Here is a 25,568-nt window from a genome sequence, read left to right on the forward strand (position 1 = left end):
CTAATACTTTATTCTTAGTCTACAATCTACGAAAGTAGTAGACTGGCTATTTTCAGCGGACAACAATATAAAATTGGGCCAAAAAAAGATTTTGTCTTGTCTAAAGGTTTTGGTCTGAACTAGGTCCAGTAGGACATGTGTAGACCTATGCATCTACTGTGAGTAAGTGAGGTGACGTGTGCTTGCGCTTGTGTGGGAAATCAGATTTGAGCGTGTGTATTAATAGCGTAAACTCTGGGTAAGCGTTTTAATGGCCTGTTGTAAATATAATAATAATAATAATAATATTGTAAGGTTCTGAACAGGATGCATGTTTATGCCGGGTGTAAACGGGGCCACAGTCACAACTTTGGTTCTGGATGATTCACCAACATACGCACTTAACCTCGCCCTCTGACACACTGACACTCATTGCATTTCATTGCATCCAGGGGTGCAACAGTTAATCCAACTAATAGATTATATCGTCGTTGTCGGGTGGAAACCTTGTATGTCCAAAACCGTTTGTTTTGTATTTATCATTTACAAAATGATTTAAACTAGTGAAAACAGCTGATCTACAAGCACACAACGCCTCGCACCGCGAGGCGTTGTGTGCTTGTAGATCGGCTGTTTTCACTACTTTTGTGCGACGGCCTTGTCTGATGAAGCAGGGCTTTGCTTCGCGAAAAAACATACAAATTTGAAACGTGGAGATACGAGGTTTCTGCCCGACAGTGAAAAAATATATATATAAAAAGATAATTGACATTTTAATAAAACCCCTGTTTTGGGAATCAATTGATCGGCTATAAGTTTGCACGACACTGTTGTGTGACGAAGTATAAAGTAATGGATAGAATAATGGCTAAGGAAACAAGGGATAGTTGCAGCCCTAATTGCATCATTGCATTGTACAGTTTCACCGGGAACCGTCTCTATGTTTATGCAGTGTTTGGGAGTCTGGGACGTCACTGAATGGCCTTGATGGAAGTCATCAACACAATGACCGCTTCCTGGTGTCACTGCCCTCTGTCCACACACACACACACACACACACACACACACACACACACACACACACACACACACACACACACACACACACACACACACACACACACAGTTCCCTCTGATGGGTCACTGTTGCGTGTCATAGCTGACCCCTGTCCTCTCACCCCGCCGCCAGGTTATCCGCAAGGGCTGGCTGACCATCAACAACATCAGCATCATCAAGGGCGGAGCCAAGGAGTACTGGTTCGTGCTGACGGCAGAGAGCCTGTCCTGGTTCAAGGACGATGAGGTGAGCCTTTTTATTGATTGACCAATGTATTAGAAGTTTGCATAGGACAAATCACTGGTACCAGGTCAACTAAAAGGAGATCCTAGTAAGCTTTTTTCGGCTTTACACATGGGAACCACGCTATGTATCTCATATAACATTGAAAGACAAACGGATAGAACACAGTACTTTGCATAGGATATCATCAATAACAAAAGGGGAAAAAGCATTAAAAAAAAGAAAAGAAAAGAAAATGAAAAGGAAGATATTTACAGTGGAAAAGGGGAGGTAAGTGTGGGCTTAGTCTATTACAAGTTTTGAGTATCAGCCGTCTGTAGGTGACTTTTCAGACCGATTTTGAAGGAGGTTAGGGATTTACGCTCCAAATATTGTACTTTAACTCCACTACATTTATTTGAAAACTTTAGTTACCAGTTACTTTGCAGATATACATTATAATAATATTATAAAACATACATGAACTACTTTAGTCCTATACCTAGGCTATTTGAAAATAGCCAAACTACAAGCTCACAACGCGTCGCATCACGACGCGACAATAGGCTTGTAGTTATATATACAAGCCTATTGTCTGTATACTGTAGCTAAGAGTCAGACCAGCAAGTGGTTTCATACACAGGATTTACAAACAATCTAATTGCAATTGGACCAAGATATATGGTCGTGAATAGGTGGTTAATGGGTTTGGCTTTCTTTTTTTTCCTTTTTTCTTGTTGGATTCTTTACCAAAAGCACAGATGTGTATATCCCTAACCTCAGTAAAACTATGCCTAAACCTAACCTTAACCCTAACCCTAACGTCAGTAAAACTATGCCTAAACCTAACCTAAACCCTAACCCTAACCTCAGTAAAACTATGTCTAAACCTAACCCTTAACCTAGCCCTAACCTCAGTAAAACTATGCCTAAACCTAACCTTAACCCTAGTCTCTGTAAAACTAACGCTGGTGAGTAACTAACCTGCCGACGGAGGGTGAAAACGAACGGCTCCACACAGAACTCATGTGCGATTCCAAATTGCGCTACAATGACACAGAGGAATAACATGACAGTAATAACGGTCTCCCAGGCCAGTGGTCCTCAGCGTATGGTATGAAGATCAGTTTAACGACTTTAACCCTCTATATGCATCGACTATTTTGAAATAGCTGGTGTGCGGTAAAACGCTCACAACGCGTCGCGGCTCCATGAGTTTTGAGTTTGTATATCTGCTATTTTGTATTTTGGGGTCCGAGGCCAAATACATATTAATTTGGGAGGTGCTTGACATGAGTTTGAGAACCACTGCCTGCAGGCAAGTGTGTTTTACAGTATAGGTCAGGGGGTGGGCAACTTTGATGATGGCGAGGGCCACTATATTTCCACCTTCACTCCAGAAGGGACACATTTCATATTGCTACGTCCTACTTTGTCATTCTAGTATCTCATACAAAAGAAGCAAAAATAGCAGATCATCTATTTTTTGCTTATTTTGAATTGGAATCCTGAATTATTATTTTTTTATTTTTGAATTGGAATCCTGAAATGTAACATTTTGATTTAATTTCAAACGCATTTAGTTATATACTCATGTTAACTTTATGAACATAAATACAAATACATTGGACATAAAATAAATACATTTTAATACTACTATACTAGTCATTAAGCTACTAATATAGACAGAATTAAAGCAGGTCATGTTTGGAATTGTAACAGCTGAAATCAATAATATATCAGTATTCCAGTATTAACCTGCGGGCCGCATTAAGTGAAGGTGGGGCCGCATGCGGCCCCCGGGCCGCCAGTTGCCCATGTATGGTATAGGTCATTTGACGTGCTGGGGATGGTGGTGAGGCCTGTTGTACGCATCTTGGTTACAGTACAGGTCATTTGAAGTGCTGGTGATGGTGGTGAGGCCTGTTGTACGTATCTTGGTTACAGTACAGGTCATTTGAAGTGCTGGTGATGGTGTCCTGGCTTGGGCAGGTCGGTGTTTGTCTGCCTGTCTGTGCCTGCTGTACAGGCTGGAGGAAGTTCTGCACAGCAAGTGTAGACAGGCAGACACACGGCGACTCCCTCCCTCGGCCGCGCGGGGCTCCCGTCGCTTGTCACCAGGGGTCCTCCTTCACACAACAAACATCGTAGTAAAATGATTCAACGAGTAAACATAACTTAAAGGGATATTCCACTTTCAACAGGGAAACACCTTATGGGCTTTTCTCCACATACACACCCATTGTATAACTTCAAACTCCATTTTAACCATGATAGATTCTTTAAAAACACACATAATTTTTTCTGGTGACTCATACCTCACCATCCTAATACGTGAGCAGGCCGTGTTTCTTCGATAACTTTTTTCATTGATTTTTAATAATTATTTGGGAAAATGGAAAAAATGAAATACAAAAAATAATTATTACAAATAAATGAAAAAAGTTATTGAAAAACATGGCCTGCTTACGTATTAGGAGGGTAATATGAGCCGCCAGAAAATCTGAATCTATCATGGTTAAAATGAAGTTTGAAGTTACAATGGGTGTGTGTGGGGAGAGGCCCTGAGCTTGGAGGGCCTGGTAACATTTACATCAAATATCTAAATATTAAATCAAGCAAATTAAAAACTGTTCAGGGTGTTCATAAAACCCTGATTAGACGATATAATTACCAAAGTTTTTTTTTTTAAAGTGAAATATCCCTTTACAACAAAGGCTCAAAGACAAGTCTCTCAATCCACTGCACCGTCGGGTGCCCAACACATCCTTAACACATGGACTAACTGGCTTTCCCCCAAATGACGAGTCGATGAGTCAGTGACTTTACTCCGTGCCGCAGGTGACAGGGCAGTTTACGCTTTATGAGTCAACCGGCCTGCTGTATATCCCATAAAAACCTGGGATATACAGCAGATCTACAAGCTGCAAGCTTCTAGAGCTTTTTCTTTCTTTTTTTTTTTTTTAATCTTGAAGATGTTTGCAAATCTTTGAATATATATTTTTCAAAGCAAACTTTTGTAACTCAAATCTCTGCTTCTGGGGGTCCCTGGAGCAACATATTTTGAGATGGGGGTCCACGGCCAAATACATGTAATTCTGGGGACATGACAAAGTTTGTAGCTTTGTGTCTATTGTAGTGTTGGACGCAGCACGACTCTAAAATGATTTGTCTTTAACCATAAAATGACCGTTTACTTCTCAGATTCTACTAGCGGTATATAATTGTGGGGGAAATTCGGCTTGGTAATACAAGTAACACACACAGCATGCGCCTGCGGCCCTTAGCATGACTATGCAGTTTGTATGTCGTAGGAACCTTTGAGTATTGTCTTGTCATTCACTCATTTTTTCCATTGCTTTGTCTTTTAGTCCCCCCCCCCATGTCTGTGTGTCTGTCTTCTCCCCACCTCTTTCCAGTGGGAGCTGAGAGGCATTTGCTTCTCTTTTGCAAACCTGGAACTGTCCCAAATGCAACCAAATGCTCACTCCACAGACGCAAAAAAAAAAAAAAAAAGTAAATGAAAGCAGACATCACATGGACTGTGCAATAAAAGCCCTTGGCGCTCATTGGACTCAGAAGAGAGTACAAATGGAACCAAATGGACCCCCGTGCGATGCATTTTGGTTTTTACAGATTGTCATTTGATACGTTAGTGTGGTGGTGTAGGAAATTATAGACTCCACTCGCTTTCGCCTTGTGTATTTCTGTTTTACACTCCTTGAACTTTCTATAGCCACACACGCACACGCGTGCAGCCGCGCACACACGCACGCACGCACGCACGCACGCACGCACGCACGCACGCACGCACGCACGCACGCACGCACGCACGCACGCACCCACACACACACACACACACACACACACACACACACACACACACACACACACACACACACACACACACACACACACACACACACACAACCACCTCCCTCTCTCTCTTGGTGTGGTTGGCAGTTCCTCTGGAACTGTGTGCATTCTTGGCAGGAAAATCACAAGTTTTTAATCCAAACATCAGCCTCCAATGTTTCAGTGGGGAGAAACCCCTCTATTAAATAGCCCCCCCCCCCACCAGTCTGTCTCTGAACCCTTACGCCGCCTCATAACCGATTCCATTCCATCCATTCAGCATTTCAGGCCCATGCTATCGGTTATCTTGTACTAATATTGAGCTAATGCCTCCCCCCCCCCAAAAAAAAACGAATCCAAGTGAAATGTCACATTCTACCAGTCGTACTACTACTCATAATAACTCATCGACTCAGACTTTGCGGGACTTTTACCAATGGCTTGGCCCGTAATCTAAACAACTTCAGTCTATAAGTCATTATGCACCATGGGGGAGTGGGATATGCTGGGGTTGTTGTTTATTGTACCATTTGCGGAAGTACTTTTTCCTTAAAGGGGTACTGTCACCTAAAGGGGTACTGTCACTTTAAAAAGTCATCTTAAAATATGACTTAATATTTTTATGATGTCATTGTGGGAATGTGCAATTATAAGCCAATCAAATGAATTGACTGTACTTAGACTACTTACTGTACTGGTCAGCTGTTGTTGGGGGGCGAGGGGCAGATTACACTGTGACATGAGTTTCAGACTGTTTCAGACCGTTTTCAGAGAGACCACGTGACCTACTGTATCATACATACTATTATAATTTCGGGGCGTGTCAGCGGGCCTTTAAAGGCCTTTGGCTGACATTTGACGCCACGACAGTGACACTGGTCTACCATGGCCTCCCGCTGGAATAACTCCACTAAGATGTGTCTGACTTGTATATCGTCTGTCACATGTCCAAAACCTAAATTTTTTGTTATTATTTAACCGATTTTAAAATAGTGGAATTAGCAGATCTACAAGCACACGACGCCTCGCTTTCACTACTTTTGTGCGATACTTTTGTATGAAGTAGGGCTTTAATTTACAGGGGGAAAAAAATCGGTTACTTTTCAGGATTCAAATTCCAAAAACGGCAAAAGTAGCTGATCTGCGAGCTCAAGGCGCTTCGCCGTGCGCCGCGTTTCGAGCTCGCGGATCTGCTACTTTCGATGCTTTTGCGTGACGCCGCTGTACGATCTAGTAGGGCGTTCGTTAACGGGGAAAAAAAACTATCAAAAAGATAAAATATCGTTGTTGTCGGGTGGAGACCTTGTATATCCAAAACCGATCTACAAGCACACTTGTAGATCTGCTATTTTCACTAGTTTTTGTGCGACAGTCCTGTATGATGAAGCGGGGCTTTACTACGAAAAAAACGTAAAAATGTTAAAGGGGGCCTGTCACTTTAAGAATAATCTTAAAAAACAAGTTAATATTTTTATGATGCCATTGTGGGGATGTGCAATTATAAGCCAATCAAATTAATTGTCTGTACTGCCTGACTGTATGACTACTTACTGTACTGGTCAGCTGTTGTTGGGGGGCGAGGGGCAGATTACACTGTGACATGAGCTTCAGACTGTTTCAGACCGTTTTTAGAGAAGCTCATGTCACAGTGTAATCTGCCCCTCAACCCCTTTAGGTGACAGTTACCCCTTTAAGCTTGGAGATACAAGGTTTCTGGCCGAAAGTGACGATATGGAGACCGCCACCAACGATATTCAAACTCCTCTTGATTGTAGGAATGGGACGATACGCGATATTATCGTTTATCGTGATAAAAAAACACTCACGATAATCGTATCGTGGAGATTTAATGTATCGTGAAATTGTCCTCTGTCATGCACTGGGATCAATTCACCTTTTATTTGCCAAGCTGCATATCTGGTACCGCTTAAACTCTCTATAATTGGTAAAAGGTACTTATAATATACGTTCTTGATACAGTCTTTTTTTTCCACTCTCTGTCAAATGTCTTTGCCAAAAAATAGCCGATCTACAAGCTCACAACGCGTCACAACTATTTTTTGGCAAATGTTCCGCCCAGGATAATGGATTTTGATTATCGCGATAATATCGTAAATCGCGATTTCTTTTGTCACAATAATCGTGATGTGACATTTTCATATCGTCCCATCCCTACTTGATTAACTGATTCCCTTTTGGCCTAGTGATATACCAACGATATTCAAACTCCTCTTGATTGACTGATTCCCTTTTGGCCTAGCGATGCACCAACGATATTCAAACTCCTCTTGATTGACTGATTCCCTTTTGGCCTAGTGTTTGGTTCAGCCACAGTGGCTCCTCCTCCCACATCTTCATCAGCATGCCAGTTCTAAGCAGCCTGCAACGCTCGCTCACTCGCCTCTCATACAATGAATTATGGGAGTGGACTAGTTTACGAGGTCGTTACAGCGCTCTGGCTTTAGGTTTTTTTTTGGTCTTTACACCAGTGATGATTTTGTCAACTAAAACTATGACGAAAAATGGTTGTCGACTGCGTTTTTTTCACTGACGAAAACTAAATAAAAACTAAATAAAAACTAAGCTGTGATGACTAAAACTAAGACTAAATATATTGACAATTTCGTCAACAAAATAAAAACTAGACTGAAACTTAGACTTAGGGAGGGACTAGTGGAGAAGAGAGTCATTTTATGTTTGGTTGCTCTCAGGTGTTGCCTGCTGAAAATAGCAGATCTACAAGCTCACAACGTGTCGCAGCGCGACGCGTTGTGAGCTTGTAGTCATTACGATGCCTCCAAGGCCTGCCAAAATAAATTTCAGTTGACTAAATCAACTGTAGGTTTAGTCGCCTAAAATCTTATGATATTTAGTCGACTAAAATTAGACTAAAACTAAAACTTTTCAGGTGACTAAATTATGACTAAAACTAAATGACATTTTATTCAAAAGACTATGACTAAAACTAAATCAAAATTTGCTGTCAAAAACAACACTGCTTTACACACAGCAAATTTGTCAGAAAAAAAGAAAAAAGAACCTACTGTTATGAGTGTAGTATAGGGGAAATCTGAGAAATTATAAATATAAATTATAAATGTAAGGTATTTATAGGTAATTCTTATGTTTATTCCACATGAGAGTATAGACAAATGAGTGATGAAGATACAGACGTATAGAACACGGATGCCTGGTGGTACAGAACATGAATCAAATCAAAGTCAAACACACAAACAAACAAAATGTTGCTGAGGGGGGGGGGCGAGAAACATAAAAAAAGAAAACCACATCTTTGAATGCCTGCACATGAGTCCACGGGCATAAAGACACAGACAGACAGACAGACAGACAGACAGACAGACAGGACACAGACAGGGGCGTCACAAGGGGGAGGGGAAAGTGGGACTGAGTTACTAGGGCCCAAAGGTGGAGGGGCCTTGATTATTTTATACTTTAGCTATTGAAAAATAGCAGATATACAAGCTCACAGCGTGGCACCGAGTGCCGTGCTGCGAGCTTGTAGATCTGCTATTTTTTAAAGTCGTGAAAAACGTGCACAAATCTTTGAATATGTGTACTTTTTAAGCAAACATTTGTAACTCGAATTTTGCTTCTGGTGAGGTCCCTGGAACTACATATTTTGAGATGGGGGGGTCCGTGGCCAAATACATATCATTTTGGGGGTCCTTCACCATGAAAAAGTTTGAGCACCGCTGACATAGAAACATAGTTTAAAAAAAAAAAAAACATAGAAGGATTTGAAACATTCAAAGACTTCGAGCTCGTATATCTGCTATTTTTCAATAGTTAAAGCACAAAATAACGTGTAACAATGCGTTCCCAGTCCAAATGGCCTCAGGGCCCAGAGTTTGGTGCGACGCCCCTGGACACAGACACAGACACAGACACAGACACAGACACAGCTACAGCTACAGACACAGACACAGACACAGACACAGACACAGCTACAGCTACAGACACAGACAGTAGAGGGTCCGTGTCCAGTCTAACCAATGTGCAGACTACTGTACACCAGTATGACAATGAACAGGTAGTCTGAACACTGGGCAGACGGAACCGGAGTCCGGTCCAGTTCCAGGAGAATATAGAAGCAGCGGCCGGGCCTTGGCTTGCGGTCGGGTCGGAGCTGTCCGGTCCGATCCGGTCCGTGACTCCGCTCCGCCGTCTCCAGGCTCCGCGGTGGGGGCTCCGCCACGGAGGCTCACGCACCGACCGTCCCTTCGTCCCCTTCTTCCTTCTCTGTTTTGGCACCAAAGGAGTTTGGGATCCCCCCCCCCCTCTCTCCCCCCCTCCCCCCCCTCCACCCACCACCCCGAAAGAACTGCAACTTTTCTTTGCCTCTCCGGTCCAGCAGCGTCGCCGGGTCCAAAGCCCAGACGGCACCCCCACCCTCCCCTCCCCTCCCCTGCCCCCCCCCACCTCCATCCACCACCCCCACCCCCGACCCCGTCGTCTGCTGCTCGCCCCGTCTCGTCTCGTCTTCTTCTTTCGCCGTGCGTTTTGTTGACCTGGTTGTTTCTGTCGTGGCCCGGCGCGGGGCGGCGCGGCGTCCGGGGGTGTTGTGTGTGTGTGTGTGTGTGTGTGTGTGTGTGTGTGCGTGTGTGTGTGTGTGTGTGTGTGAAGGGGAGGGGAGGGCTGTCCTGTCCTCATCTGCTCGCCGCCCGTCCGCTTGCGCTCATGCCGGCCATGTAGAAGAAGTTATCCAGCCTTGACGTGGCACATTCACCTCTCAGACGACCGGGACTGACTGGCTGTACGCTCAGTTCAGGGAGGGGATGGTAGAAAAAAGAGGGAGAGAGAGAGAGAGAGAGGGAGAGAGAGAGAGAGAGAGGGAGTGAAGGGAGGGGAGGGGAGGGAGAGGGGGTGACAGAGAGGAGGGAAAAAGTGAGTGAGAAAGAGAGGGAAGGAGAGAGAGAGAGAGAGAGAGAGAGGAAGAGGGAGGGACCCATGTGACCATATATGGGTCCCAGTGACCCCTTGGGGAATACACCAGGAGAAAGGTCTTTTGCCTTCTTTCTCCATTGACTCCTCATCCCTCTGTTTCCCTTACCTGCGTCCGTCCGTCCGTCCGTCCGTCCGTCCGTCCGCCATCGCTGTCCGCGGCGTCCCGGACCGGTGGGCGGACGGTGGGTTTGTTCAAGGGGCTCCCAGTTATTTATTTATTTTTGTGGGGGGGGGCGGGGGGCCTGGGGGCGGTTTGTGGAACTTTATAGAAATCCTACAGCTCTTTCTCACGTCTGTCTGTCTGTCTTCTACAGTCGCCTTTCTTTCTCTTCCTCCATTCAGCAGCCCTCTCTTCTCGTCCAACGTCTACTCTACGCTCGCTCTCCCACTTTCTCGGCGCTCCGCGCGCTGCTAAGCACTACCAGATGTGCAGACTTAACGCCAGGCTGTCATTTAATCTCTCTCTCTCCCTCTCTCTGTCTCTCTCTCTCTCTCTCTCTCTCTCTCTCTCTCTCGCAAAAAAAGTCAGGCAGGCAGGAAGTGGGCCCCTCTGGAATGGAAAGAAAAAATATTGAAGAAATAAAGAGGGGGAGGGATAAAAGCGAGGGAAGGAGAGAGGGAGAGAGAGAGAGAGAGAGAGGGGAGAGATGGGGTCTATAGGATGGATTGTTAAGGTCGAACCCTACGAGTTTCTCCCCTTCATCTCGCTGAACCCCCTGAACTCCCTCACACACACACACACGCATGCTCTCGGGACCCCCTGTTTCTGGATGTCTGTATCTTGGACTCCCTCTCTCCCTCTCTCTCTCTCTCTCTCTCTCTCTCTCTCTCTCTCTCTCTCTCTCGCTCTCTCTGCCGTATAGCCAGAGAGTTGCCTCGGTCGCCAGGCCCCCGGTGCCAGTGGCGTCAGTTCAGCAAAAAGCTAAGGTATGGCAACATGAAGACACCAGTCATGTTGCCATACCATAGCAACAGGCACGACGAATTTATTTTAAGAAGTACATTTAATTTTGTTTCCCCCCCTGTAGCCAAGGCATGGCAGCTGCCATACCTTGCCGTACCTCCAATTGACGCCTCGCCCCCCCCCCTCCCTCCCCCTCCCCAACACAAACCCGTGAAGAGCGACTGCGTCTTGACCCACACTCTGTAATGACTTCCACATGTGCTCTCTCTCTCTCTCTCCTCTCCCTCCCTTTCTCCAAACCTCACCCCCTCCTCCCCCCTTTTACCTCCCAGTTTCTTGCCTCCCCCCATTCCTCCTCCCGTGTGTCACCCACCACCCGCTCCTTACACCCCCCCCCACCCCACCCACGCCGTCTACCCCGCTTTTCTTTTGCCCCCTCTGTCCATATCTCCCTGCGTTACCCCCTCTCTTCTAACACCCTATACCGCCCCACCCCACCCCACCCACACCCCCCACCCCGCAAAAAGACCCTGCAGACTTGACTTTATTTCCTTAGGCCTAGAATTATTGAATGCTTTAACCAGTGAAAAATAGCAGATATACAAGCTCACAGCGCGGCACCGAGTGCTATTTTTGAAAAAGTCGTGAAAATGTGTGCAAATCTTTGAATATATTTATTTTCAAAGCGAACGTTTGTAACTCAAATTTTGCTTCTAGGGGGGGTCCCTGGAACTAGATATTTTGAGATGGGGGTCCGTAGCCAAATAAATATCATTTTGGGGGTCCTTCACATGAAAAGGTTTGAGAACCACTGACATAGTATTCTCTCAAGAACAGACTAACTGAGCTCCAGTTAAGTGAAAAGGACGTTTTCTTTGACGATGGCTGGCCAGATTGCTGACATAGAAACATGGGTTTTTCAAAAAACCTTAGAAGGATTCAAAAGACACTTTTGGTCAAAATTCGAATTTTCAAGATTTTTCAAAAATAGCAGATCTATAAGCTTGCAGCGCGGCACTCGGTGCCGCGCTGTGAGCTTGTATATCTGCTATTTTTCAATAGTAAGGATTCAATAATAAGGATTCAACAGACACTATTGGTCAAAATTCGAATTTTCAAGATTTTTCAAAAATAGCAGATCTATAAGCTTGCAGCGCGGCACTCGGTGCCGCGCTGTGAGCTTGTATATCTGCTATTTTTCAATAGTTAAAGCATAAAATAATGATACGCAATACTGTGTACCCGTTCTAAATGGGTTAACACTTGTCCCGCAGCATCTCCAAGCCTAAAATAAAATAAAAGTGCAAAAATGAACAGGAGGCGTGTTAAAAGATTTTAAAAAATAAATAAAGAAAAGCTTTCTTGGTTTTGGGCGATAGGCAATTACCTCATGAATAGATATACACAAGTGATACAGAATACAATTCATTGTCAATGGATTATCTTGTATACCAGGGGTCTTCAACGTTTTCAGGCCAAGGACCCCTTAGTCAAGAGAGAGATGAAGCAGGGACCTCCACAACCCATAGATACCATATATAGTTTAGTTTCATCGTTTGAGAGCACAATCATCAGTGTATTTTGGGTTCATCTTAATGTGAGTTCCCAGATATTTAACCACTTGAACCGTCAATACTTAATAAACACGACCTATCATTCTGTACTACGACTTAGTCTGCTCTTTTCCCCCACTACATGAAACCTCTTTGCCGAAAATAGCTGATCTACAAGCTCACATGAGCTTGTAGATCGGCTATTTTTGGCTAAAGTTCTCAGAATATGGATTTGGAGGACCCCCTGTGGTAACTCTGAGGACCCCCTAGGGGTCCCGGACCCCCTGTTGAAGACCCCTGTTGTATACCAATAACGCTAGGTTCGTCGGCTGTTTCACTTATGAGCGTTGTCTGTTTTTGACACTTTATGTATATTCTTCGTTCCCTTTCTTTGTTGTACCTTGCTCTTTACGGTATAATTTTTTTTATTTTCATACTTCTCTGTAACTTTATAAATATCCTTAAACTGCTGTGCTGCCTCCAGGGGCGACTGATTTCCCCCCTTGGGATATTAAAGGTATCTATCTTATCTAACGCATTTGACTGGCCAGGTCTTTTTGGTATGGGTTTGATTCTTTGCGTGGTCGCTTGCACTTTGGCGTTGTAGGGCAGCATACAGTCCTGACTAACATAGCGTCGTTGTCGGTTGGAAACCGCGTATCTCCAAGTTTAAAATTTGTATGTTCTTTCGCAAAGTAAAGCCCTGCTTCATCATACAAGGCCATCGCACAAAAGTAGTGAAAACAGCCGAGTTTATATCATTTTTAAAATTATAAATGCAAAACGAACGGTTTTGGACATACAAGGTTTTCACCTGACAACGACGATAACGCTGCATGTGTTCCGTGCATCATCTTCTGTTCTTGTCATCGCTCAACAGGAGAAGGAGAAGAAGTACATGCTCCCCCTGGACAACCTGAAGGTCCGCGACATCGAGAAGAGCTTCATGTCCAGCAAGCACATATTCTCCATTTTCAACACAGAGTCCAGGTCAGTCCAGTGACCTGAGCCACACTATTTGCAGTTATAACTTATTAGGCATTTAAGCTGATGGCGTTATCCAGCGCGGCTTACAACAAGCAAGAGAGTAAATGGTGGCGTGAATAGAATGCAGCGAGCACAGTGTAGTGCCTCAAGAAACTAGCATAGCAGGTCAACATTAAACCTAGGATCTGTCTAAACAACATGCTCTCTAAACAACATTCTGTTCATTGAAACAATAGAATACCAGGTAAACGACAAACCTAGCATTTCTCTAAATCGGGGGTTTTCAAGTTTTCCGGCCAAGGACTCCTTAGTCGAGAGAGAGAGAGATGAAGCAACAACCTTTTCATAGATTCCATATTGTTTCATTGTTTGACAGCACAATCATCAGTGTATTTTGGATTCATGTCAATCTGTGTTTTCAGATATTTAACCACTGTCAATACTTAATAAACTTGTCTGCTCTTTTTCCCATCTACCCCAAACCTCTTCGATCTACAAGCTCACAAAGTCTCGTGCTGCGAGGCGTTTTGAGCTTGTAGATCTGCTATTTTTGGCTAAAGTTCTCAGAATATAGACGCTAGGGTTCAAGTGGTTGATATAAAAAAGGAGACAAAAAGATTTGGAGGACCCCCTGTAGTAACTCTGAGGAACCGCTAGGTTGGACCCCTGTTGAAGACCCCTGGTCTAAAAAACATCTAAACAACATTCTGTACATTGAAACAATAGAATACCAGGTAAGCGACAAACCTAGCATTTCTCTAAATAACATACTCATCGATTGTGGTAGAGAAAAATAAATATAACATTGTACACGGTTTATTGTGCTCCGTCACTCGACGGTGTCCCGCGACGCACAGTGGCGCTTCGTTAGCTCGTAGATCGTCCGTTTTCGTCTACATCGTGGTGCTTTGTGTTCGTTGTTTCTTCCCCCTTTTGTTCCGTTTTCGTTAGGCCGCTGAGTAGCTCTGCAGCTCATGTGTGTCTGCTGCTTCCACCACAAGCAGCACACATCTCTCTAGACAGCAATCACATACAGTAGAGGGGGTTAAAGAGTTTGAGGCACGCACTGTACAAATCCTCAGGGCTCATTTAACTCAAATGGAACCAAATGGTTCCATTTGAGTTGAAAGAGGACCAAGGATTTTCGCTGTGTATGCCGGTGGAAATGTGTTTTGGGTTATGCGTGCGTGTGTGTGTGCGTGCGCGTGCGTGTGTGGTATGTATTGTCTGCAAATGTATGTTTCTTTTATGTGAATGTGTACGTGAATGTCTGTGTTCCTCCTCTGCTCTAGTATGGTTTCATTCAAGTTTCCACAGAGGAGTCATATAGTCTCTGACACGCTTGTGTTTTGCATTTAAAACAAGGGCAAAACCACATCTTCTTTCTTTTTGTTTTAAATTGAAAACGTCACGTGAATGAATAAACATTTTAGAAAATACGATGGAGTGAGGAGGTTGCTGAAACACTCATTAATTACAATATATAACATTAATTACTGACAATTTACAATGTGCTGCATCATTCTTAGCCAGAGCGACATACAAGTGTGGAAAAGAATTTGACGCTTCAATGAATAGGAAAAACTTCTATTTTACTCTGAACAGCATGTTATCTATCTAAATAACATTCTTAGTGTTTGTGGTCCATCAAAACAAATCTAAACAAACTATAGATGATAAGAGTACTGCTTACACCGTGGGTCTTCAACAGGGGGCCCGGGACCCCTAGGGGGTCCACAGAGTTACTACAGGGTGTCCTCCAAATCTTTGTGTGATAGAAACTTTTTTTTCTCCTTTTTTATAATAACCACTTGAACCCTAGCTCACAACGCCTTGCAGCGCGCGAGGCGTTGTGAGCTTGTAGATCGGCTATTTTCGGCAAAGAGTTTTGGTGTAGAGGGAAAAAAGAGCAGACTAAGTACAGAGTGAAAGGTCACGTTTTGACGGTTCAAGTGGTCAAATATCTGAAAACACAAATTGAGATGAATCCAAAATACACTGATGATTGTGCTGTCAAACAATGAAACTATATGGAATCTATGATAAGGATGTGGGGGTCCCTGCTTCATCTCTCTCTCAGCTAAGGGGTCCTCGGCCTGAAAACGTTTAAGACCCCTGGCTTACACCATTGACATACCATATCGTCGTTGTCGGGTGGAAACCTCGTATCTCCAAGTTTCAAATGTACATTATTTTGCAAGGTAAAGCCCCTGCTTCATCATACAAGGCCGTCGCACAAAAGTAGTGAAAACAGCAGATCTACAAGCACACAACGCCTCGCGATGCGAGGCGTTGTGTGCTTGTAGATCAGCTGTTTTCACTAGTTCAAATTATTTTAAAAATGAAAATGCAAAACCAACGGTTTTGGACATACATGAATCAGTCATACGCTGTTAACCAGTGGTCTGGCATGTTAAGCCCACTAATTGCGAATTATCATTACTACTAGACATACTGATGACTGTTTTCCAGTGCATACCGGTAAGTAGTAAGCCTTGCCGAGCCATGGATTAACCCTTATGTGGTTAATCGATTTTCATAGATACATGTATGTTCATAGATAGATAGCTAGATACCTTTATTATCCCAAGGGGGAGAATCAGTCGCCCGGAGGCAGCACAGCAGTTTAAAGAGGTGGTGCCATAGTTTTGTACTTTTTCTGTTTTTCATGTGTCTAGGAGGTTGAAAGTACTTCATTAGACCCCCTGGTGTGGTTTTTATGAGAAATGATTTATTCTCTTGGTATTTGTTTGTTTTCTCTTGGAGGCTGCCACCGTGTGGTCAAAAGTGTCAATTAAAAAACACAGATACTAAGTATGTCACAGTATCAACTCCTCCCCTAATTACCATTCACCCAACACTGTGGGGTGTGGCTAACTTCAGCTGGGTCACCACCCACCATGGCATCAATGCATACTTAATGAACTGGGGGTGTGGCCACATAAAAACCCAATTTTATCTCTTTCTTTATACTTTTTTGGAAAAAATCTTCCTCCTAGTATAATCATAATACCTGACAATCATGTTTTAGAGGGGGGGAAAATCATGGCACCACCTCTTTAAGGTTATTTACAAAGTTACAGAGAAGTATGAAGAGAAAAGAACTGTACAGTTTACACAGTAAAAGAGCAAGGTACACCAAAAAAAGAGAAAGAAGAATATATATACATAAAGTGTCAAAACAGTCAACGCTGTGTAATAGCAATACTTAAAAAGCAAATAGCAATACTTAAAGCACAACTTATCAATACAGTGCCAAACAAAAGTGTCCATGTGTGAAAAGAAATGCGTCTCAATGTTTGATTAAAATAACCAATCGAATTATCGCTAAGAAAATAATAGATGGTTGCTACCCTAAATCAATGTGGAGGGACTTGAGACCCTCCACAACGAACTATTGTGTGGTTATTTTCTTTGTCAAAGTTACGTTACCTTTGCCTGCTATCGCATTTCAAAGCAAACAAAATGAAAATGTCTGTGACTTATTAACTGCGCAGTTGTGCTCAGCCAATATTGACTCCATCATTCAGGTAGGTTTAGGCAATGTTTCAAACAAATAATAACGTCATTGATGGGGAAATTGTCTTTTTCTACAATATAATGGCTGGGCAATTACAGTTCATGTATTGATGCCTGTATTTGGATGATCCTTTAAAAGGATTAAAGGATGTCCTATTCGTAGGATCTTTCTAGCAGTTCATTAATGTACACTACGGCAGTGGTTCTCAAAGCGGGGGTCCTTGAGGGGGTTCCAGGGGGTCCACAGCAAAACATGTTAATACAGCATCACAATCATTTTAACCCCTTTATTCACGTATACGTTGCATATTCAAAAATAGCAGATCTACAAGCTCACAGCACATCACTTTGTGCCGTGCTGCGAGCTTGTACATCTGCAATTTTGGAAAGTGTTTGGAAGGATTTTGATAGTGAATTTCTTAAAACTTCTGTTGGTCGCACAAAACATTTTCAGATGGGGGTCCACGGCCAAATACATATCATTTTGGGGGTCCTTTCCTTGATGTGACAAAGTACGAGAACCACTGGTGTAGGCTACGGTGACCAGGCGTGCTGGTTTGGCCAGGATTGTCCCAGTTTCAAGCTGGGTGCACAGAGTCCCAACGTATTCCTCTAAAAGACTCAAATGTCCCACGTTCACTACCAAATTGTCCTGGTTTTCACCACAATTAAAAGAGTCCAAAGTTTTGAGTGTTCATTATGTTACTGTTCTGTTGAAATGCGCAGTCACTAGGTGTGCCATATTCCATCCTTATTGGCAATAATCCACCTGACCTGGTGGAGACCTGTGCGCCGAGGAGCACTTTTTTTAGTTATTCGAGTTATTAAATTATCAATTATCGCTTGATTTTACCCATTTAGACCTGAACGCAAATCTGTGTCACTTTGGATTTGGACCACTTTAACCATTATTTTGTGCTTTAACTATTAAAAAATAGCAGATATACAAGCTCACAGCGCGGTGAAGTCTTTGAATATTTTTTTACCCGATATAAACTATTGGTTCTCAAACTTTTTCATGTCAAGGACCCCCAAAATTACACGCGTTTGACCGCGGACCCCCGTCTCAAAATATGTTGTTCCAAGGACCCCCCAGAAGCAAATATTTTGAGTTACAAATGATTGCTTTTAAAAGTATTCAAAGATTTGCAAAAAGAAAATCATAATTTTTCAAAAATAGCAGATCTACAATCTCGCTAGCGCGGCACTAAATGGGTTAATAATCGATTAAATGGATTCGTTTTGTTGACTGCTGCACCCCATACATACGTATTACGTACTCTACTAACTAGTGTGATAACAGTGTAGTAACATGTGGTGGTGTGTGGTGGTTTTCAGGAACGTGTACAAGGACAATCGCACGCTGGAGTTGGCCTGTGACACTCAGGACGACGTGGACAGCTGGAAGTCGTCTCTGCTGCGTGCCGGGGTCTACCCGGAGAAGAATGTTACGGTCGGTAGATAACAACCTGCACTATATGTCATTTATATCGTCGTTGTCGCGTGAAAACCTTGTATGTCCAAAACCGTTCTTCTTACATTTTTCATCTTAAAAATGATTTAAACTAGTGAAAACAGCCGATCTACAAGCACACAACGCCTCGCACCGCAAGGCCTTGTGTGCTTGTAGATCGGCTGTTTTCACTATTTTTGTGCGACAGCCTTGTATGATGAAGCAGGGCTTTACTTTACAAAGAACATACAAATTTGAAACTTGGAGATACAAGGTTTCCACCCGACAACGACAATATAGTACCACGTCCAGGGGTGGAAAAAAGTGCTCACATTTTTACCTAGCAAAAGTACCAGTAAGACTCCCTAAACCGGAGATAAGCGACCGTCACGTCGCACACACAAACTTTAGAAGGCAATCGTAGCCAGTCAGGAGGGAATATGGGAAATGGGACAGATCCATGTCGATGACATGACTTTAGAGAGACTGTGTGCCGCTTTGCGTGATTTTTGGGCACAGTCTGTAGGAGCAGTGTCCATAAATGTGTTTTGCAAAAAAATCAGCCTGATGGTGGCACTAGAAGAGGGCCATGTGAGAAATCAGTGGCCATACAAGGAGTGTGTGTGCAAAGTTTGGCATCGATAGGGCCAACGGTGGCTGAGATAAGAGTAGGGTCAAAAGACGTGACGGACGGACGGATGGACAGACATCGGTTGGAGCTTTTCATAGTAACCTGCGACCTGACAGTCGCAATCAATACTGTGATTTAGAAACACTCTGTTACAAGTAAAAAGTCTGGAATTCAAAATGTACAAAAGTATTGGTAAAAGTAGGAAGTGCTCGTTATTTTGTTAGTTTTGTAATAATAATCCAAATCTACAAAGTAGTAACTAACGTTTTCAAATAATTGCAGTGGAGTAAAAGTATAATATTTGCCCCTGAGATTTAAGTACAGTACTTTGTTACTTACACCACTGACCCTGTCTCACAATGTACACAGTCAAATCCCCCAACTTTATGTTGAAGCTGTGCTATGTCCGTTTCTTTAGTGAATGCAATATTATTTTCTATTGAGACATTTAGATCCTGTACGTCGGACACCGTCAAAAACGAACAGGGGCGAATTGGGCATCCGACGTTGACGCGACCTGGCGTTTCCCAATTAACCTAAGCACAACGGTGGGGGCCAGTGGTGGGCAAGGAGGTAGGGAGCGCTTCGCTGTGTTCACTTGGACCGCGCGGGGGTGCCGAAAGTCGGGGGGATTTGCTATTCTGTCCATAACGGCACATAACTCGGTAACAGCGCTGAGTTGGCTCATGCGACCGTCGCAACGCTCGAAATGGCGACTCGCTCGCTGCCACTCGCTCGGCGGTGTCTTGTGTGTCGCCTGAGACTGCGCGCCTCCGTCGTCAGCACCGAAAACAAGCGCTCCTTTTCCTTGCAGCCCCCCTCGCCACCACCGTTGCGATTAGAGTCATTGGGAAAAACGTGGACACAACGTTGGCACTGATGCGACGCTCGACGCGCCGGTGGAGCCGGGGGATAATGGATGGAAAATAGGTATTTTTTGGGGGGGTGAACTATCCCTTTAATGGTAAATATTGCAGCACTCACTTGTGTTGGAAACTGGGTTCAAATCCGGGTTAGAAGAGGAAAGTTACATAGTGCCGCTTTATTTTAACACTGAGAATTTTACTGTGTAGTTACAAAGTGTTTTACGAGCAATAAAACGCAAATGTGCAAAAAAGAATCCATAAAAGCTGTAATGTGCATGGCATAAACAATTAAAAACCACACAGTAGGTAGGCAATACGCACAATGGATCATTAAAAAAAAACAAAAAAAAACATACAAAACACAACAACAGATATAATTTAATAAATGCAAACCAACTCAAACGAAAACGGAAGTTTATAAAAATGTGTTTTTAGTAGTTTCAAAAAAAAAGAAAAAAAAAGAAGAAAAAAAAAAAAGAAAAAACGTACTGGGGTTGCTCAATTTGCTCAGGTAAGTTGTTCCAAAGGCCTGATAGTTGATACTGTAGTTCCTGATTCATTTATTCCTCTATTAAAGGTAGGGTAAGTGATGTGTTTTGGCCAAAACAAATTTTCTTTGTAAAACGCTCTATTCTGATTCTGATAGTAATGTTTGCTTTAGATAGAGTGTTTGTTCAATAACAGGGGTACGCTCCTCTTCTCTCTGTCTCTTTAATAAACAGAAAAAATAAATAAGAAATCAGGTGGGTTGCTAATTTCAGCCAATCAGGAGGGAGTAGTCTACCCCAGCTTCAATGTTATAGTGTTCAAGTCTAATTTCTTTCTGCTAATTCCTTTGTGTCACAATACCAATTTCACTTTTTTTTTAAATCTTATATCCTGAATAAGTTCCACCTCCTGAAAATGAAACTAAACAACAACACAAACAAATGTAAAATACGGTATGTGTCTTAAGGTTTTGAATTGTCCATTGAAGTTGAAAACCACTGCAGTTTAAACACAACGCTCAGCTACCTGTCGGCATGCATAGGTGAACCACAGTGTCCTCTAGTGGACAAATCTTCACAAGACAGCCTCATCATCGCACTGCTTATATGTATAGCCTCTTATGTTAGTTTTTCCTTCTTGTATCCATAACAACCTCCTGGTCCATCACATTTCATTTGCAGTTGCTGTTAACCATTAAACGGTTACCAGGCAGAACCTTTAACTGAGCAGAGAATCCGGTCGTATTGTACTGAAGGCAATAAATACATTTTGCCTTGGTGATCCCTTCCAAATCTTTACTGAAAGGTTCGATGTTCTCTGTATGTACTCAAATAATGTAATGGAAAAAGGTACACAATGCGTTGCGACGTGAAGCCTTGTGAGCTTGTAGATCTGCTATTGTTCTGCTATTATTATTCTGTGGTGCATGGCACCATCCTACGATGAAGGATTTGCCAGAGTTAAGTCACAAACATGACAAATCTGGGGACTTGTAATTTTGCTGGTAGAGTATGTTAATACAATGTAACTTCTTTAAGACCTGAAAAGGACTTCTAAATCCTAATGGTTTTCCGAAAAAACTTTTGTTTCTTTATCTGTGGTGCTCAAAGTTTTTAGGACCCCTAGAATTACCGTATATGTATTTGATCTCAAAATATTTTGTTCCAGGGACCCCCCAGAAGCAAAGATTTGAGTTAAAAATGTCCGCTTTAAATGAACATATTCAAAGATTTGCACAAGTTCACTTTAAAAAAAATGCTGATCTACAAGCTCATAGCGTGGATGAGCTTGTATACTGTATCTGCTATTTTGGCATAGCCAAAGTGTAAAAAAAAGAATAGTTAAAGTGCTTTTTTTGGGCTCAGTCATGTTCATTCTTTGCCTTTGCCTGACGGTAATGTTTGCCTGCGCTTCGTCCCAACAGATCACTGAGGGTGAGACCCATACCCAGTCAGAGAACTTCTCCATGGACCCCCAGCTGGAGCGTAAGGTGGAGACCATCCGCAACCTGGTGGACTCCTACATGAGCATCGTCAACAAATGCATCCGGGATCTCATGCCCAAGACTATTATGCACCTCATGATTAACAATGTGAGCATTTATGGCCAAGTATAAGGCCTAATAATATACCGTAATTACAATAATTACGGGCAGAAACCTTGCATCTCCAAGTTTCACATTTGTACATTTTCTCGCTGAGTAAAGCCCTGCTTCATCATACAAGGCCGTCGCACAGGTAGTGAAAACAGCAGATCTACAAGCACACAACACCTCGCAGTGCCAGGCGGTGTGTGCTTGTAGATCGGCTGTTTTCACTAGCTTAAATCATTTTTAAAATGTTAAATGCAAAACGAAGAGCTTTGGACACACAAGGTTTCCACCCGACAACGGCGATTTGTTGCTGTGTATGTTTTGCTCATACGGTGACATGTGTCCTCTGTTCTGCATTCAACCCATCCTAAGTTTCTGGAACATTGTTGATACGAGGAGTCATCATTTGGGCTGTGTCTTAGTTTTAGTCATAAATTAGTCACCTGAAAAGTTTTAGTTTTAGTCTAATTTTAGGCGACTAAATCTACAGTTGATTTAGTCGCCGCTGTAGAATTGTATTTTGGCAGGCCTTGATGGCATCGTAATCGCTGCGACGTGTTGTGAGCTTGTAGATCTGCTATTTTCAGCATGCAACGTCTGAGAGCAACCAAACATAAAATGACTCCCTTCTCCACCAGTCCCTCCCTAACATTTTAGTCTAGTTTTTATTTTGTTGGCGAAATTGTCAATATATTTAGTCTTAGTTTTAGTCATCACAGCTTAGTCTTTATTTTGTTTTTATTTAGTTTTCGTCAATGAAAGAAACGCAGTCGACCAACATTTTTCGTCATTGTTTTAGTTGACGAAATCAACGCTGAATGAGAGGCAGCGCTCACTACCTTTGCTCTGCTCTCACCAGGTGAAGGAGTTTATCAACGCAGAGCTGCTGGCCCAGCTTTACTCGGCAGGGGACCAGAACACACTGATGGATGAGTCCCAGGACCAGGCCCAGAGGAGGGACGAGGTGCTGAGGACCCACCAAGCCCTGAAAGAAGCTCTGTCCATCATAGGAGACATCTCCACCAGCACCATGACCGTCCCCTTGCCACCACCCGTGGATAACTCCTGGGTGGGTGGTTCCAGCGGAGGCCGCAGGTACGCAAACACTGTCTATACCTATCTGCAGGGGTGTCGCACCAAATCCTGGGCCCCTGGGTACAAGGATTCACTGCGGGCCCCCCATGAATATTCTTCCTAGGGGGAGGGGGTTTAACCCATTTAGACTGGGAACGCATTATTACGCATTATTTTGTGCTTTAACTATTGAAAAATAGCAGATATACAAGCTCACAGCACGGCACCGCGCTGCGAGCTTGTAGATCTGCTATGTTTGAAAGATCTTGGACATTTTGTGCAAGTCTTTGAATATTTCAAATCCTTAAATGTTTCTATGTCATTGGTCCCCCAAAAGGACCCCCAAAATGATATGTATTTGGCCACGGACCCCCATCTCAAAATATTTAGTTCCAGGGACCCCCCAGAAGCAAAATTTGCGTTACAAATGTTTGTTAAAAAAATACATATACAGTATTCAAAGATTTGCACATATTTTCACGACTTTTCAAAAAGAGCAGATCTACAAGCTTGCAGCGCGGCACTCAGCAGCTAGTGATGCATTTTGCATCATATGGTGCATTTTGCATCATCATGCTGCATCATATGATGCAAAACGCATCACTAGCACAGCTGAAATACTAAAATATCCCAAAACACAGATTGAACACAAAGAATAACTCAGGATTGTGTTGATTGTGTCCCAAACAACAATAAAATAAGATCTGGTTGTACCAGAGGTGAAGTGGCCCTTTAAGTAAGCAAGAGGCGACCATTGTGAAAATAGCAGATCCACATGCTCACAACGTCTCGCAGAAACCGGGTCACATTAAATGTAATACCTACAATTCCAAGTGCTTGTCAGGGTGGGGGTCCCCAGTTCAAATATGTTTATTTTGGGGGTCACAGCCTAAAAAGGTTTGAGCACCCCTGATCTAATCTAATCTAATCTAATCTAATCTAATCTAATCTAATCTGCTCCCCCCACCTCAGGTCTCCCCCACCCAGCCCAACTGCACCCAGAAGGATGTCCTCCGGGCAGCGCCCGGCTCCCCGAGGGGCCCCTCCACCCCCAAACCGCCCAGGGCCCCTGGGGCCCTTCAATAACACTGCTGACAGCCCTCAGGCTCCCAGCCGCCCCAACAGGGCCCCGCCGAGCATCCCCAGGTGAGAGCAGGCTTCATGCGTTACATAGCAGCAGGTGATTTGTGTGGTGCATGTTCATAACAGTGTTCTCATGATCACTTTACTTGAGTACTCTGCTTAATTGAAACATTTTTGTAGCTGCACCTTACTTGAGTATCTGTACTTCTCGATAGTTGGATTCAAATATACACACAACGCTGTTATATATATATATATATATATATATATATATATATATATTCATTTCATTAAAGGACGACTTCACCATGTTGCAACCTATCTTCATACAAGTGGTTCTCACTAATGTTCATGATAAAATTGCAAAAAAAAAGAATCTACTCTGTCTGTGTCGAGGGCTGTGGGCAGTTCAAAAACCAACCTACCAGTGACATCATCGATGGGGAATCCAAGCTAATATGGGCTTTTCATTCCTTTCAAGTCACAATGTTATAATGGAAGCCATTGTTCTGGCGATATAAAAAATCGAAATATATATATTTTTAATCTTATGTTAAAAGAAGATCTGTCAAACGATGTCACTGGCAGACATATTTCTGAACTGCCCACAACCTTCCTAAGAGACTGAGTCGGAAAATAATATTTTATCGTGAACTAGTGGGGACCGATTATACAATTATAAAATTCTTAGTCCACCACTGGTCATAATTCACTGAAGCAAGAAGATAAACTCTCATTTTGTGCCACTCTTCTCTGTGTGACTGTCCTTCATATTTATTTCTGCTGTCTATGCTTCATACTGTATACCTCTTAACCCTGTGCGAAGACTAATTTTCTTCTCTTCTCTTCTCTTCTCTTCTCTTCTCTTCTCTTCTCTTCTCTTCTCTTCACCTCTGTCCTCCACTCTATAATTCTTTCAACACCGTCACTTTGTGCGCTGCGACAGCCGGCGCCCCCCTCCTTCACCAACAAGACAAGTCCCGCCGTAATCATTCCTAGGGATTCTGGTTCATATCTTGAGGGGCTCGCCGCCAGGCCTCCATTCCCCTCTCACCCCTCTCGACCCTGTCTCTCTCCGTATCAAATCCCTTTCCTCTCTCTTAGCCATGACTGTGCTCTCCTGGCATATCCCTAGTGGAGAGACCCTGAAGGCTTTCCGCCAGGTGACCATGTCCATGTATCTATATGTACAGTGCGGTGCTTGTCTTGTGGTGTAACCTGTATGTGCACTCGTTGCTTCGCCTGTGCTCCAGGTTTGCTTAGCAGATTCACTTCCCCCGACGTCCCCCTCCTCCTCCTGGAACCCCAGCCCTCCCCAAGCAGTGGCAGAAGAAGTACTC

General features: G+C 43.3%; 1 protein-coding gene across 1 annotated transcript in view; it reads left to right on the forward strand.

Annotated features, from left to right (window-relative positions):
* dnm3b (dynamin 3b) overlaps positions 1 to 25,217 on the forward strand; it is a gene marked incomplete at both ends in the record, with an annotated part of 61,038 nt that extends 35,821 nt beyond the window's left edge. Inside the window, 7 exons of the mRNA XM_080725589.1 lie at positions 1,169 to 1,282; positions 13,416 to 13,525; positions 18,380 to 18,494; positions 21,904 to 22,071; positions 22,931 to 23,166; positions 24,118 to 24,291; positions 25,175 to 25,217. Of these exons, the coding sequence (XP_080581715.1) occupies positions 1,169 to 1,282; positions 13,416 to 13,525; positions 18,380 to 18,494; positions 21,904 to 22,071; positions 22,931 to 23,166; positions 24,118 to 24,291; positions 25,175 to 25,217 (960 nt within the window). The remainder of the gene's footprint in view (positions 1 to 1,168; positions 1,283 to 13,415; positions 13,526 to 18,379; positions 18,495 to 21,903; positions 22,072 to 22,930; positions 23,167 to 24,117; positions 24,292 to 25,174) is intronic.
* Between the last annotated feature and the right edge of the window lie 351 nt (positions 25,218 to 25,568).

Source organism: Nannobrachium achirus (genome assembly GCF_963921795.1).
Source record: "Nannobrachium achirus genome assembly, chromosome: 5".
Lineage (NCBI taxonomy): Eukaryota > Metazoa > Chordata > Actinopteri > Myctophiformes > Myctophidae > Nannobrachium > Nannobrachium achirus.